At 35.2% G+C, this 16,943-nt stretch overlaps 1 protein-coding gene across 25 annotated transcripts in view; it reads left to right on the top strand.

Annotated features, from left to right (window-relative positions):
• CCDC66 (coiled-coil domain containing 66) overlaps positions 1–16,943 on the top strand; it is a 48,526-nt gene that overhangs the window by 9,049 nt on the left and 22,534 nt on the right. For 12 of the 25 annotated variants that reach the window (XR_011526897.1, XR_011526898.1, XR_011526899.1 and 9 more), the window contains 5 exons: positions 1,337–1,784; positions 3,275–3,440; positions 3,628–3,731; positions 4,813–4,934; positions 5,378–5,479. Coding sequence is in view for 22 of the 25 variants with exons in the window: in XM_008515336.2 (XP_008513558.1) it covers positions 1,337–1,784; positions 3,275–3,440; positions 3,628–3,731; positions 4,813–4,934; positions 5,378–5,479 (942 nt within the window). In the remaining 3 variants the exon portion in view is untranslated. Of the gene's footprint in view, positions 1–1,336; positions 2,546–3,274; positions 3,441–3,627; positions 3,736–4,775; positions 4,935–5,377; positions 5,480–16,943 lie in introns of those variants that run through there. The other 13 variants (XM_070574912.1, XM_070574903.1, XM_070574907.1 and 10 more) reach the window with 4 other exon arrangements.

Genomic DNA, 16,943 nt, shown 5'->3' with positions numbered 1-16,943 from the left:
TAGGAGATGAGAGGAGAAAGTATGATCAGGAAGTTTTTAAGATGATAAAGATGTTGTGTTCCAGCAGAAAAGAAACAATTGATGATTCAAGAGGAAGCAAAGAATTGCTAGAGAGAGATCCTTGGCAAAGAGAGAGTTAGGGGAATATGTACAAGTAACAGGAGGGCAAGCAATTTGTGTGAGTACAGATGCTGGTATAGATTTGGTAGTGGAAACTTGTTGAAAGTTTTTCTGAATGCTTCTCTGTATTTTGAGTGAAATGTTAGTCAAAGGTCTTCAGTTCAGAATAAATGTGGAAGAAAAAGTGTTAGAAGTTTTGGAAAAGAGAAGAAAGTTGAAATTGTTGGCAGAAGAGTGAGAGAGTAAATGAACTTGGGACATGTGTGACTGTCAGGTAGCATGAAGAGCCCATTTGTTGTTCTTGGGTATGTATTTAAGGTGAAACTATATATTGTGACTGTGTTTTTCTCTTTGGATGCAGATAGAGAGTAGGTGAAGAGTTAGATTTTACCAGGTTTGGGATTTGCCAAGTGTACATGACAGCAGAGGAGTTGAGAATGGAAGATACTGATGATTGTGGTTGATTGTGGAATTTGATTGGTAAGGAGGAAAGTGAGGACAAGAGGAAGGTGGTAGGATCAACAGATTATAGATCCCAGCGGAGTTAAAGAATTATTGGAACTGAGATATGGGAAGAAGTGAACTGGAAAAGATAAGGAGTGGTGGTCATTGTGGAGTGCTTGAAATTGAGATTATGGAGGGATTGCAGTTATGGGTAGTTACAAGGTCAGTATAAGATATCACTATGGGAATGAGTAACTGAGGTAGCATGGAGGACAAGAGTATAGGAGCAGAGTTCAAGGAAATGAGAGGCCAGGGTATTGGAAGAATGATGTATGTGGATATGAATGTACCAATAATTAAGACAGGAGTTATGTTAACGAGAGGGATGGTGACACACAAGGTAAGTTGCTCAAGGAATAAGGGCTAGTAACCTATGGGTCTGTAGGTGCCTATAGAGCAAAGAGGTGGTATGGGTGGTATAATCATGACATGAAATTCAAAGCTGGAGTAGAAGGAGATGTCCTGTAACAAGTAGAATAAAAGTTCTTCTGTGTTCTTCATTATCCTGAAATAAAATAATAATTTCCAGTTGTAAATGAAGCTTTCAAGTGAAGATCTGCAAAAGTTAAAGTTAGTTTCTTGTGAATATATTATCTAAATAGCAAAATGGAAAAAAGTTTAGCAGCCTGACTTATCACAGATTACATAAATAAAAATAATTGGTGATTTTTCATGGGCTGTTATGGAGAATAAATTTCTGTTGTTTTAACAGATGGGAAATAAGACCAAGATTGCAAAATGTCCTTTAAGAACAAAACAAACTGGATATGTTCTAAGATCAACACAAAATACTTGTGTCAGGAGTGAAAAACTTTTACAAAAGAAGAGAATTGGTTCAGAAACTTCACTGGCAGAAGGTGAAAAAAATAGTATGACTTTTTCACCCACTAAGGATTTATGCAAGCAGTATGCAGATAAAGATTGTCTTCATATCCAGAAAGAAATTTCACCTGCAACCCCTAATATACAGAAGTCTAGAAACACCATAAATACATCTCTAGTAGCTAAAGAGAAGCCTTGCAAAAAACACATCACAGCTGAAAACATGAAGAGCGGTTTGGTGTGTCTAACACAAGACCAACTACAACAGATTTTGATGACAGTAAACCAAGGAAATAGATCTATTTCCCTGACTGAGAATGGAAAGGAGGAGGAAAGAAGTAAGATTTTTTCTAAAGTTTTAATTAATATTAATTTTGTCAATCTGTAAGCATTTTTGAATTTCAGACTCGTTGGATTTTATGTAACTGTGCCACTTAAATTCTAATTTAACATGTAACTGTCTTTTAAAATAATTATTCTTTTAGAGAACATTCTCATGCAAAATTACTTTTATAGTTATAATACACCATATTTTAAGATTAATACTCAAAATATTCTCTTGTGCCATAGCCTTAAGAAACTCAGTTTCTGTGAACTTTAGAAAAGATGTTAGTACAAAAAGCTATTGTACTTATTTTAGAATGTAAGAGGCTTTACTTACATTGAAAATAATTATATAAAATGTTCTAAAGTCACTGTAGTATTTCTAGTGAAAATTGTGGGAACCTTTCTATGAAGATTTGACTTGAGTTGCTGAAAAGAATTGTTTTTCTGGCCCCTGTGTTTTACTCTTCCTGATCCTCAATCCATGCTAAAGATTCGCAGCACTAGCTTTTTAACCAATGTAAAACACAGACCTGGAAGGAGTCGTAGAATGTTGCATGCCTTCTGTTTCACTAGTCAGAGCATTGTATTATGTTTTTAAAAGCCATCTAGTTTCAGCTTTGAGCTAAGGAATTGTGAATCTGAGTAGAAATATCATTAAAATTTTGTTAGGCAATAGTGAAATAAATAAAAATAACATTAACAGTCACCAGGAAGAGGCCCTACAACTGGTTCGGGGACCAGGTAGCTCCTATGCGTTTCCAAGGTGCTCAAGGTAAGAGTCATTTATCTTCTCTTGGTCTAGATTATTCTTTGTAAAGTGAGGGAGCTGGGTTTTGTAAGGCTAGAATTCTAGCTCAGGGAACAAAAAATGAAAACTTAGTAGGCATATTGAGAGAGAATATCAATGAAGTTAAAAGCAGAGTTTGCCTCATCATATAATGATTTACCTATTAGATATGCTTTCTCTTCACTGGGAGAGCTAGCACATTAAGGAGGAATTAGAACAATTTTGAGCCAAACAGCTGAGCCTTACATAAAACATTTGGAATAGATATTGAAGCTGGGACATAGAGACAATAGTCTGTGGTAAAGTTACCCACTGATTGCCCAGCTAAATGAGAAAAATAAGGACAAGGTAATGAGTTTTTCCTAAAGCTATTTGCATTCTCCTTTAAGTTGTGATTTGTGTTATCATTTATATTATTTGTAATTGGCAAGAGTAAATGGAAGTTTCTTTTTTTGTTTTTGCTTGTTTTCTTATTTGATACAAGAAGTTGTATGGCTATGGCCATACCTCTGAGCCATTTAACCTCTGGGGTTCAGTTTCTTTTTTTGACAAAATGGGAATCATAATACCCACTGCAAGGATTGCTGTGAGAGGTAATTAATTAGGTAATGTGTAAGCAGTGTTTTTTTAAACTGTATAGCAGTATGCCAAGATAAGGTATTGTAAGAGATGTAATTTTAGTGTTAATTTTAAAACATGCATTTTACCTCCTAGATCAGTACAGTCTACCTTTAAATAATATTCCTAATCAGCCAAAGGACAAGAACATTATGGGACTAGTCCAGAAAACGGAGGCTGTTTCGTCTGTTCAGGATGAAAATCAATCTGTTTTAAATAAAAATCAGGAGACGTCTAAACAGTATGAGCAGAAAATTGCCACGTAGGTAACTCGTATCTGTTATTGTGGGGACATTTTTGGAATATGGTTTTGCTTTTCCTTAACTTGCATGTGAAATATTTACTCTGAAAAAGAAGAACTATTTAAAAGTTTATTACTTAATATTTATGGAGTAAGTTGTGTAGAAATGTATAATAAGGCTTCTGTAATTTTTTGTGTTTTGTCTTAGAGAGAATCTATGGAAACCAGCTGACATATTCAGTACTCTGGGGGAAAGAGAACGTGATAGAAGTTTGTTGGAAGCAAAAAAAGCCCAGTGGAGGAAAGAGCTTGGTAGGTAATTATTACACCTTTTATTATAGGACTGGGAAGTCCTGTGAGGTAGTCATAACCCTATTGGAACAGGTGATGTAGAAAAAGAGATAAATAGAAGAAATAGGGAATGAGTGGATGTTGGAAGTCAAGGTAACAGAGAAATGAAGAAATTAAATGTATGGTAGCAGTATCAGAAGGTTTGGTGATCTGATGTGTGTTTATATCATAATTTCAGCTTTAAATATTTTCTTTCAATACAAATTTAGCTTATAAATATACAGTGCCAAACTTGTGAAGTATGATGAAATTCCTTGGAAATGACTGAAGTGTTTTATGATTTAATTATTATCTTAAAAACAATTTACTTTCTTTTACTAGATACTGTTAGGAAAGCACATCTCTCTTTGTTAAAGTCATGCTTTCGTTAATTTTCTTGGAATTTAAGTTTATGTGTCTGAATTTTTAAGGACTATTGATGATTTGGAGCCTAGTTGTTTTTATATTGGTCTGTTAGACACAAGATTTTATGTTTTTTACTTTTCAACAGTTATGAATGATAATGGCTAACATTTATTAAATATTTAGCTTGTGCTAGGCCCTGTACTGAAATAGGCACTATTATTACTTTCATTTTACAGAAGAAAACACTGAAGTATAGAGAGGTAAACAGCAGTTTGCCCACAGTCACATAGCTAGGAAGTGATCGAACTTGGATTTGACCCCAGGCTTCCCTGAATCCAGACTTCTAGCTTTTAAGTCTCTTAGTAAAAATTGAATGAACGTGACAGGAAAATACAACCTCAGAATAGTTAGCATAATATAAAATATGTTGTTCTGAAAAAATTGCTCCTTATTGATAATTGTGATAAAACAAATATTTTTACATCCATTTGTACCATACTTAAATTTGGTTCTGATTAAATGTTTTCTCTTACTCCATCCCTTAAAATTTTTCTCTCTTATGAGTTAATCTCTTCCCTGAAAAACAAATTTGATTAGATCTGTGTTGGAATCTGCACTCTTTAAGAAGGTCATGATTGTTTACATGATTTTTTTTTACAGTTTTTGTACATTTTTTTAAAAAGGACATTATTTACAGATGAACAGGTTGCTTTAAAGAAGAAAGAAAAAGAAGCCTCTGAAAAATGGAATAATCCTTGGAAAAAATCAGAAAGTGATAAAACAGTATGTGAAAAACTTGGAATTTTTGACCAATCTAAGGTAAGAGTATCAAAATCAAGCATTTATGGAATATAAAACATCTTAATTGCAATTTTTTAATGCTAAGCCATGTTCATATCATAGAACTTATTTTTAAAACATTTATTTTTTAAGAACTTAATTTTCATATGGTATTTTAAAATTATGACCTCAACTAGTCCGTTTGCATTCTGTAAGTTGTCTTTCTATGTTAGTGGGTGAGTGTAGAGGCCCCATGCACCTCCTCTAGGCTCCTATAAAAGAACTCTGCATTTTTTAGCTGACCACAAAATTTTACCACTGACCGTGTGGTATCCACTACAAGGTTATCAAATGAAACATAAGTGATTACTTACTAAATATAAGTACATACCAGTTGTCCCCCAGGTAGTGCTTTAGTGACCTTTTGCCTGTGTTAATAATAGATCAGGACAGAGTACCTTTGTTTTTCTCTTTGTTTCTAGACTTCTGCTAGCTCTTCCAGTGTTCTGTCACAGTCTCCTATTCAGGTAGCGCTGATCCAGGCTGATGGGCACTCATTACCTAGAGCTAGTCAGATATTAGAGGTAAGTCTTAAATGTTGTTACTTTGAATATATAAGCCATTTACTACTTGATCACTGTATAACCTATTTTCCTTGAAGGAGTAAGTCTAAATACTCTTATTTTTAATAACAAATTAATTTTTTTTAATGGAAGTATGATTAGCATAAAGTATCCTGTTGGTTTCAGGTGTACATCATAGTGATTTGCTTTTTATATACGTAGGAATTGATCATCTGTTACCGTACAAAGTTATTATGATATTATTGACTATATTCCCTATGCTGTACATTATATCCTCATGACTTATTTGTTTTATAGCTGGAAGTTTATACCTCTTAATCCCCTTCACCTATTTCGCCTACCCCCTAACCTCTCCCCACTCTGGTAGTCACCAGTTTCCTCTATCTATGAGTCTGTTTCTGTTTTGTTTTGTTTGTTCATTTGTTTTTTAGATTCCATATATAAGTGAAATCATATGGTATTTGTCTGATTTATTTCACTTAGCATAATACCCTCTAGGTCCATCCATGTTGTCACAAATGACAAGATTTGATTCCTTTTTATGATTGAGTAATATTCCGTGTGTGTGTGTGTGTGTGTGTGTGTATGTGTATGTGTGTGTGTATATACACCCACATCATCTTTATCCATTCATCCATCAATGGATACTTAGGTTGCTTCCATATCTTGGCTATTGTAATGCTGCAGTGTACATAGGGGTGCATATATCTCTTTGAATTGGTGTTTTTGTTTTCTTTGGGTAAATACCCAGGAGTGGAATTGCTAGATTGTGTGGTATTCTGCTTTTAGTTTTTGAGGAACCTCCATGTTGTTTTCCATAGTGGCTGCAGTAATATGCATTTCCACCAGCAGTGTATGAGGATTCTCTTTTCTCCACATCCTCGCCAGCACTTATTTTTTTGTCTTTTTGATGATAGCCATTCTGATAGGTATGAGGTAATATCACATTGTGGTTTTGATTTGCATTTCCCCAATGATTAGTGATGATGAGCATCTTTCCATGTGCCTGTTGGCCATCTGTATGTCTTCTTTGGAAAATGTCTATTCAAGTACTCTGCTCTTCTTTTTTTTGGTAAGGAAGATTCACTCTGAGCTAACATCTGTGGCCAGTCTTCCTCTGTTTTTGCTTGAGGAAAATTAGCCCTGAGGTAACATCTATACCAGTCTTCCTCCACTTTATATGTGAGTTGCTGCCACAGCGTGGCTGACTAGTGGTGTGGGTCTGTGCCTGGGATCTGAACCCACAAACCCAGACCACTGAAGCAGAGCCTGCCAAATTCGACTACTACACCACTGAGTTGACCCCCCTCTGCCCATTTTTAATTGAGTTGTTTATTTTTTTAATATTCTGTTAGTTTATGTATTTTGAATTTTAACCCCTTATTGGATATATGATTTGCAGATATCTTCTCCCATTCAGTAGGTTGTCTTTTTGTTTTGTTAATGATTTCCTTTGCTGTGCAAAGGGCTTTTTAGTTCGATGTAATCCTATCTGTTCATTTTTGCTTTTATTGCCCTTTCCTGAGGAGACTGGTCCAAAGAAAATTTGCTGAGACTGATGTCAAAGAGCTGACTGCCTGTGTTTTTTTCCTAGGAGTTTTATGGTTTCAGGTCTTATGTTCAAGACTGTAATCCATTTTAAATTTATTTTTGTATATGGTGTAAAATAGTGGTCCAGTTTCATTCTTTTGCATATAGCTGTCCAGTTTTTCCAACACCGTTTATTGAAGAGACTGTCATTTCTTCATTGTATGTTCTTGCCTCCTTTGTTATAGATTAATGACCATATATGCTTGGGTTTGTTTCTGGGCCCTCTCTTGTATTCCATTGATCTACGTGTCTGTTTTTCTGCCACTACTGTACTGTTTTGATTACTGTAGCTTTGCAGTGTAGTTTGAAATCAAGGAGTGTAACTCTAGCTTTGTTCTTTTTCACGATTGCTTTGGCTATTCAGGGTCTTTTGTGGTTCCACACAAATTTTAGGATTCTTTGTTCTGGTTCTGTGAAAAATACCATTGGTATTTTGATGAGGATTGCATTGAATCTGTAGATTGCTTTGGGTAGTATGGACATTTTAACAATACTAATTCTTCCAATCCATGAACATGATATATCTTTCTATTTATTTGTGTCATCTCAGTTTCTATTTATTTGTGTCACCTCAGTTTATCAGCATCATGGTTTTCAGAGTACAGGTCTTTCCTTCCTTGGTTAAATTTATTCCTAGGTATTTTATTTTTTTTTTGATGCAGTTATAAATGGGATTGTTTTCTAAAGGGATGACTGATAGTAGACATTTTCAGCACTGGCAGATTTCTTTTAAAAAAAAATACTTTTCTCTTAAATCTCTTATTTTTTATTTATTTAATTTTTGTTGTTGTTGTTGAGGAAGATTGGCCCTGAGCTAACATCTATGGTGGTCTTCCTCTATTTTGTATGTGGGATGCCACCACAGCATGGCTTGATGAGTGGTGTGTAGGTCCATGCCTGGGATGTGAACCTGGGCCACTGAAGTGGAGCACACTCGCTTAACCACTATGCCAGTGGGCCAGCCCTAGCGCTGGTAGATTTCTTATAGAACCCCTCCAAGTTAGATTGTTTGCATGGTTGTTTTATTCTGCTCTATATAGGGTTGACTTGCCTAAATCCAATAATTTTGTAGTCTGTTGATAGGTTTACATTAACAAAAGGAATGAAATCTGAACTGTAGTTTTCCATGTTCCCAAAAGCAGTTTGACTGATTGTTAAAAGGCAGTAAATAGTCTTGATAGAAGTCATTTTAGAAAAATCTGTTGTTCTGTGATAATGTTATGTATGTAAGATTTAGAAATTGATGCATGCAGAGTCTAAATCTACATATATATATATACAGAATCTAAAATCTGTATACGGAATTTAAAAACTACGACTAAAATTATTCATGAAGTTGGTGAGAATCAGTTGTTAGCTTGTTTACTTTTCAGTATTAGGACTAAAAAGTCTTTAATGCTAAAAATATTTTTAGTTACCAAAATTTAGGTTTAAATGTTAGTATGTCATTTATTATTGCTTAATTTGTGTGTTTATTAGGTCATTTATTATGGGGAAATAATCCATACTCATTAATGCAAATAAAGAATTAACCATTTCGGGTGATTTTTAGTTTTTTTACACTTTGTATATTTTTTAATGATAATGTGCATCTTTTTTTCATAATCCATAAAATCAATAAAATTATATATATTTTGGAGTCAGAGATGGGGGTTAGGGATAGGAGAAAGTCTAGAAAAGAAAACATGCTCTAAATCCAGGGCTGAACAACTAAGGATTAAAGAGTATGATTATTTACTCATCCTTTTACTGTTTAAATGCTGTTTTTGTGTATTTGTGTATGAATGTGGTAAGATACTAGAGAGATGCTATTGAGGGGAAATGAGTTAACTGTGTAACAAAAAAATCCCGGTTCTTAAATACCTGAAAGCAGTTGTTTTCAGAAATCCCAGCCATAGCCACAGCTATTTATACTGTTTGAATATTAAGTTAACCTTTTCCTATAAGTGAGAGGAGGAGAAATTTGGTTGCAGGCAGAGTCACCAAGGCCAATTTTGTTAAAACTTGAAGTAATGCATATAAAGTGCTTAGAACAGTGGCTGGCATATAAAGTGCTTTCTGAAGGTTTGCTCTAGTGATAATTTGCAAAGCAGTTCCATTTGGAGCCCTGAGGCTATTTAGAGTCAGCCCTCTAACCAGCTTCTTTTCCTCTCCTCTTCTTGATTCTCAGTCTCACTCCCCCTCCCCCAGTTGAATGGCCTGGTGTTCTCATCCCTATATTGTTCAGCCCAAACATTCTTTTACACTATGCAGCTTAAAACTCCTTTTGTGTTTCTAAGAAATTTACGTCCAGCTTCAGCCTTTTTGAGAATACATCACCTTCATAAAAACTTGGCTTTACCTAATGACTGCCCCTCCCTGGGAAGCCTCTTACGTAAAGGGCGTATATTCTGATCTACATGGGGTAGAAAGTGAGGTTGCCATTTGGCCAGCTTTTCATTGTCTTATTGCTACCACCAAATCATAGTTCTACATTTGGCTGACAAAAAACTTCTCCTACCTTTTTTCCTTCTTTTTTTTTATTGTGGTAAAATATACATAACATAAAATTTACCATTTTAATAAATTTTAAGTGTATGCTTCAGTGGCATGAAGTACGTTCATGTTGTCACTCAGCCATAACTACTGTCCATCTCTAGAATTTTTTCATTATCTCAAACTGAAACTGTACTCGTTAAACAATAACTCGCCGTTTCTCCCTCCTCCAGCCCCTGGTAACCACCATTCTACTTTCTGTCTCTATAAATTTGACTATTTTAGGTACCTTTAAGTGGAATCATACAATATTTATCCTTTTGTGTCTGACATATTTCACTTAGCATAATGTTTTCTGGGTTTTTCCATGTTGTAGCATATATCAGAAGTTCATTCCTGCTCAAGACTGAATAATATGCTATTGTGTGTATAATACTATATTTTGTTTATCCATTCATCCAAATATCGATGGACATTTGAGTTGTTACCACCTTTTGGTCATTGTGAATAATGCTGCTATGAACGTTCGTGTACAAATAATCTCTCTGAATCTCTGCTTTCAGTTCTTTTGGGTATATACTCATAAGTGCAATTGCTGGATCATATGGTAATTTTATGTTTAAATTTTTTGTGTTAAATTTCTACCAATTTTAATTTGACACTTTTGTGTTTTAACTATTATACTGTTTTCCACTGCTGCTGTACCATTGTACAATTGTACATTCCTGTCAGCAGTGCGCAAGTGTTCTGACCTCTCCATATCCTCACCAAGGCTTGTTTTCTATTTTTTTGACGATAACCATCCTAATGGGTATGAAGTGATTTCTCATTGTACTTTTGATTTGTGTTTCCTTAGTGGATTAGTGATGTTGAGCATTTTTTCATGTACTTACTGGCCATCTGTCTATGCTGGAGAAATGTTTGTAAGTCCTTTGCCCATTTTTTAATTAAGAGTTCTTTATATATCCTGGATTTTAATCCCTTATCAGATATATGATTTGCAAGTATTTTGTCCCATTCCATGGGTTGCCTTTTCACTCCCTTGATAGTGTCCTTTGATGCACAAAAGTTTTGAATTTTATCTTTTTTTCATTTATCTGTTTTTTCCTTTGTTTTCTGTGTCATAAGAAATTATTGCCAAATCTGATATGGAGCTTTTCTGCTGTTTTCTTCTAAGAGTTTTATCAATTTAGCTCTTATGTTTAGATCTTTGATCTATTTTAATTTTTATATATGGTGTAAAGTAAGGGTCCAACTTCATTCTTTTGTGTGTAGATATCAAGTTTTCCCCGCACCATTTGTTGAAAAGAAGAACTGTCCTTCTTCCATTGAATAGTCTTGGCACCCTTGTCGAAAATTATTTGATTGTATATGAGAGGGTTTATTTCTGGGCTCTTTATTCTGTTGTTCTGTATGTCTGTCTTGGTGCCACTGTCTCACTGTTTTGTTTACCACGCCTTTGTGGTAAGTTTTGAAATCAGAAAATGTGAGTCCTCCAATTTTGTTTTTCTTTTTCAAGATTGTGTTAGCTGCTCAGGGTCCCTTGAGATTCCATATGAATTTTAGGATGGATTTTTCTATATTTGCAAAAAGCATCAAGGTTTTCATAGGTGTTGCATTGAATTTATAGATCATTTTAGGTATTCTTGACAATACTAAGGTTTCCAATCCATGAACAAGAGACTATCTTTCCATTTATTTGTCTTCTTTCATTTCTTCCAACAATGTTTTGTAGTTTTCAGTGTACACATTTGTTGCCTACTTATTCCTAAGTGTTTTATTCTTCTTGATGCTGTTGTACATGGAATTGTTTTCTTAATTTCTTTTTCCCAAAAAAGAAATTCATTGTTAGTATATAGAAATGTGGCTGATTTTTCTGTTGGTTTTGTATCCTGCATCTTTGCAGAATTTGTTTATTCTAACAGTTTTTTAGCTGAGTCTTGAGGGTGGTAGTGGTTATGCAGCACCTGAGTTTGATGTGGATCTTTCTGGTACTATGTTGTTTTCTTAATGAGTAGATACACAAACACTGATCTGCATTAATGCCCAATCATATATGCATAATTATAACTGGATCAGGTATATGTATCTTTTCCTTTTTTGACCTTGCAACTTTCTGACTTTTAAAAAAATTATGTAATATTTCTGACGTGCAAAAAGATACAAAGGATAATACAGAACACATTTCTTACCATGGCATACATCAGGAAGAGCCCATTATAGCATAGTTCAGAGTTCAGCAAGAATTTCTATGGATTTTTATCACTAACGGGACGAGATTTTTTTTTTTAAGTAGCAGGTCACAACCCAATAGAATAAAACTGGAGTACCTAGAATCTTTATATTCCTTCTCTTGTTGGTTTACTTTAGAATCCTAGGAATAGTTTTTGTGGATTATGAGGCCCTTCCCACAGCAGAACTGGGATATGACTAAATTGTAACCTAGTCACAATACACTGATGACCTTATTTCAAAAGACACAAATACTTCAGCTTGACCAAAATGAGCCAGTCCTGGCCAAAGCTTCCCTTTGCCTCTCTATACTGGATAGTCTTGGAATCAGGGGAACCCTATCTCAGTCCTCCAGAATTCAATTCTATGGAAAGAATCCTCTTCCTTATTCACAACTGGATGGGTCTCTTTGCCTTACCAGAAAGATTTAATAGTTAGAATAAGGAAATGGAATTGTTTGAAGGCCTGTTAGGATCCAAGAAGTGTACTAGACACCTTACATACCTGTGCATCCAGTTTCAGAATAAGAGGCAGAATTTACCAACACTTAAACAGGTCAAGGAGAGAACTGAGAGTAACTTGTGCATACTAACTACCCATAACACTAGACCTAGATGAATCTTTCTTTGTTCAAAAAGGGGTAAAAAGGAAAAAAGAAATCGGAGACTGAAAATATTGAGCACTAGAAAAGGGGGTATTCTTGCTAAGTACTCAGAGGAAAATCTCTCATAAGAAATATGTCCTATTTTGTGAAGCAGGAAACTTTTAAAGAAAACATTGACTTAGTTTTTATTTATTTCTATCTTATTCCACGATGGACTTGAAGTGATTCAGGAAATGCTTGTACAATAATAGGTTCAAGATAAGAAAGTAGTAGAAAACTAAGAAAACAGTAGCAAGAAAGAAAAAAGATTTGGTAATGAAATAAATTGAAATCACAGTGAGAGGAAGAGGAAGAGATCACTGTGGGGACACTCCCTTAATACAGGAAGAATTTTAAAAAGAGATGAAAAGTCTGACATAGATGGTAAATAGCTTATAAAGATACAATATTGAGTAATAGAGTTTCCAAAGAAGAAAACAGAGCAAATAGATAAGAAGTACTAATAACAGGTATCAGAGAAAAGACTTTGTAGATGAGAAAAAAAAATTAAGCTAAATGAATAAAAAGAGGCTGATTTGAAGATACATCCTAGTAAGTATTCAGATTTTAAGAGTAGGTATAGACTTTTTCAAGCATTTAAACATACAAAGGTGGCAAGGAATAAAAATCAAATTATTCTTAGGTTTTTACTCTGTAGATAATAGAGCAGTATTTATAAAGGTTTAATAGATAAAAACTGGGACTAAAAAATGTAATGCCTCAGCATGTTCACACATAAAAGGAACAGAAAGATATACCTCAGACCTGCAATAATTTATGAAATATTCCTCACAAGAATCTTTCCTGGATACTATTTTGTTTAAAGAAAAGCTTTTAAAGATTTATTTCTGGGTCAGAAAAGTGAATCAAAATTAAAACACAATTAACAAGGAATTCGTGGTTTTAAAAAAAGGAGTATATAGCTGACACAAAGTCTCCAAGACATTCTGAAACAAAAAAGGTAAGTTGCAGAACAATACATATAACATAACTGTATCTATATTTAAAGAAAAAAAACTTTAAAAGACTTATCAGCACATATGAATACATAAATGAAAAGAGAGCAAATTGTTGCCATTGTCTAACTGGTGAAGAGTAGTGGAAGCAAAGGGGTATTTTCCAGTTTTGTTCTTTATGTTTCTGTTAGAACATTGTGCAAAGTTTGATCTGTTGCCTGATCTCTCTGTAAAGACAGCATTAATTATGATTTCGAAAATCAGATAAAGGCTTAAGAATTTCCAAAACAAAGGTAACTACTAGTATAATTATAAACAGCATATCTACCAATGTAACCAGTACAACAGAAAACAAAATAAGTAGTAACAGCAAGAAAACAAAAATCAAGGGGCTGGCCTGGTGGGATAGTGGTTAAGTTCATGTGCTCTGCTTTCGCGGCCTGGGGTTCGCAGGTTTGGATCCCTGGTGCAGACCTACATACCACATGTCAAGCCATGCTGTGGCGGTGTCCCACATACAAAATAGAGGAAGATTGGCATAGTTGTTAGCTTGGGGACAATCTTCTTCAAGCAAAAAGAGGAGGACTGGCAATAGGTATTAGCTCAGGACAGTCTTCCTCACCAAAAAAAAAAAGAAAAATCAACTCTGAAAGGTAAAAAATCTTTTGTTAAAAAGCAGAGGTATGACAGCCCCAAAGATGTGCTGCTTAAAAGAGATTTACTTAGGGGCTGGCCCTGTGGCGCAGCGGTTAAGTGTGCATGTTCTGCTTTGGTGGTCTGGGGTTCGCCAGTTTGGATCCCAGGTGCGGACGTGGCACCAGCTGGCAAGCCATGCTGTGGTAGGTGTCCCACATATAAAGTAGAGGAAGATGGGCATGGATGTTAGCTCAGGGCCAGTCTTCCTCAGCAAAAAGAGGAGGATTGGCAACATCTATGGACAGCTAATCTTCGACAAAGGAGCAGAAGGCCTACAATGGAGAAAAGAGTCTCTTCAACAAATGGTGCTGGGAAAACTGGACAGCCACATGCACAAGATTGAAAATTGACCATTCTTTTTCACCACACACCAAAATAAACTCAAAATGGATCAAAGACCTAAAGATTAGGCCTGAATCAATAAGTCTTCTAGAAGAGAATATAGGCAGTACACTCTTTGACATCAGTTTCAAAAGAATCTTTTCGGACACTGTAACTCCTCAGTTGAGGGAAACAATAGAAAGAATAAACAAATGGGACTTCATCAGACTAAAGAGCTTCTTCAAGGCAAGGGAAAACAGGATTGAAACAAAAAAACAGCTCACTAATTGGGAAAAAATATTTACAAGCCACTTATCCGACAAAGGGTTAATCTCCATAATATACAAAGAACTCACACTGCTTAACAACAAAAAAACAAACAACCCGATCAAAAAATGGGCAGAGGACATGAACAGACATTTCTCAAAAGAAGATATGAATATGGCCAATAGACACATGAAAAGATGTTCATCATCGCTAATCATCAGGGAAATGCAAATCAAAACTACACTAAGATATCACCTTACACCTGTTAGATTGGCAAAAACATCCAAAACCAAGAGTGACAAATGTTGGAGAGGTTGTGGAGAAAAAGGAACCCTCATACACTGTTGATGGGAATGCAAACTGATACAGCCACTATGGAAAGCAGTATGGAGATTTCTCAAAAAGTTAAAAATAGAAATACCCTATGACCCAGCCATCCCATTACTGGGTATCTATCCTAAGAACCTGAAATCAGAAATCCCAAGAGTCCCTTGCACCCCTATGTTCATCGCAGCATTATTTACAATAGCCAAGACGTGGAACCAACCTACATGCCCAGAAACTGATGATTGGATAAAGAAGATATGGTATATATATACAATGGAATACTACTCAGCCATAAAAAAAGACAAAATTGGCCCATTCGCAGCAACGTGGATGGACCTCGAGGGTATTATGTTAAGTGAAATAAGCCAGTCAGAGAAAGACGAACTCTATATGACTCCACTCATAGGTGGAAGTTAACATATTGACAAGAAGATCTCATCGGTGGTTACCAGAGAAAAGGGGGGGTGGGAGGAGGGCACAAAGGGGGAAGAGGTGTACCCACAACATGACTAATAATAATGTACAACTGAAATCTCACAAGGTTGTAATCTGTCATAACATTAATAAAAAAAAAAATCAAAAAAAAAAAGGAGGATTGGCAGCAGATATTAGCTCAGGGCTAATCTCCCCCTCCCAAAAAACTAAAATAAATAAATAAATAAAATTGTAAAAAAATTAAAAAGAGATTTACTTGAAATAAAATTACACATTATCAAAAAATAGATTGATTCTGTAAGCCAATAAAAATTTAAAGAAAAAACAGAAAGCAAAATTGATGATAATAGTTTTGGAAACATTACTTCAGGAGAGAAAGCTGTTGACACAGTAATTAATTTTGATAAAAAGCAGAGTCACTAATAAAGGTGTAAAAATAATTTCTGTGATTCATATGCCCAAAATAAATAGAAATTGAAGCACATTTTTACCAGGGAATTATCAGAGGATTTGAACAATAAAAATTATCAGAAATTTATTTTCTACAAATATACAGTTCAAATTCTCAAATGTCATTGGAGTGTTTACAGAATTTGCTATAATGTTATAAGAAAAACAACCAAAAATAAGTCAAACAGAAAATATTGACAGCCGATAAGTTTTACAGTCACAAATGCTAAGATCCCATGGTCTCAAAATACTAAACTGTAAACTGCTGGTACCTACCCCTAAGATGAGTCCTTAAGATACTGAAAAAACTGAAAGGAAAGATACTTTTTTGGTCTATTGGGTTGGCAGGTAGCCTGGGTTAGAAGTTAACCTAGCATCCCTGTGGGAGAATAAAATAAGAATGAGTTGTTGGAATTCTGTTCTTGCTAACCTGCTGCCTCCTCCTCCCCTAATGCCATTGTCTTAAAACAAGCTGTGCCTCACCCTACATTAACTCTCAGATCTTTCTTCTAGCTGTTCTCTAGAATAAAATCCTAGGCAGTCTTTCCTTAAATCTTACTTCTTGGTGGGAGGAACTGGGACAATCAGGTGGAAACTACTTCGCCCCTCCCTGCTCCAAACTCACCTGGCTGGTGAATTACAATTGCAGTCTAAGGAGTGTTCCCAAAAAAGAAGCTCTGACTTGAGTTGTTCTGAGAGGTGGGGAGTGATTGTAGTTTAATGCCTGAATTTTCCACCCTAGTGCTAGTCTGCTCTCCACCATCCCTACCCACTGAGTGTATTGGCTGTTCGTTACTAGACGTGTTTGGTTGATAATGGCAGGAAAAAAATAAACTCATGCAAATAACAAAACGTTGGAGGAAAGCAACTATTCCAAAGGAAAAACAACATAGAGTATATCAGATTCCAACAGAAGCAAAATTCTTAGGACAGATGAATCAATAAATTTAGTCTAATGAACATAATAAAAGAAGTAACGGGGGGGCCAGCCAGGTGGCATAGTGGTTAAATTCGTGCACTCTGCTTTGGCAGTCCAAGGTTCGCAGGTTTGGATCCTGGGTGCAGACCTGGC

Source organism: Equus przewalskii, chromosome 15, assembly GCF_037783145.1.
Source record: "Equus przewalskii isolate Varuska chromosome 15, EquPr2, whole genome shotgun sequence".
In the NCBI taxonomy this organism is placed as follows: domain Eukaryota; kingdom Metazoa; phylum Chordata; class Mammalia; order Perissodactyla; family Equidae; genus Equus; species Equus przewalskii.
The sequence above is the reverse complement of the archived record's forward strand: the minus strand, read 5'-3'. Positions and strand labels throughout refer to the sequence as shown.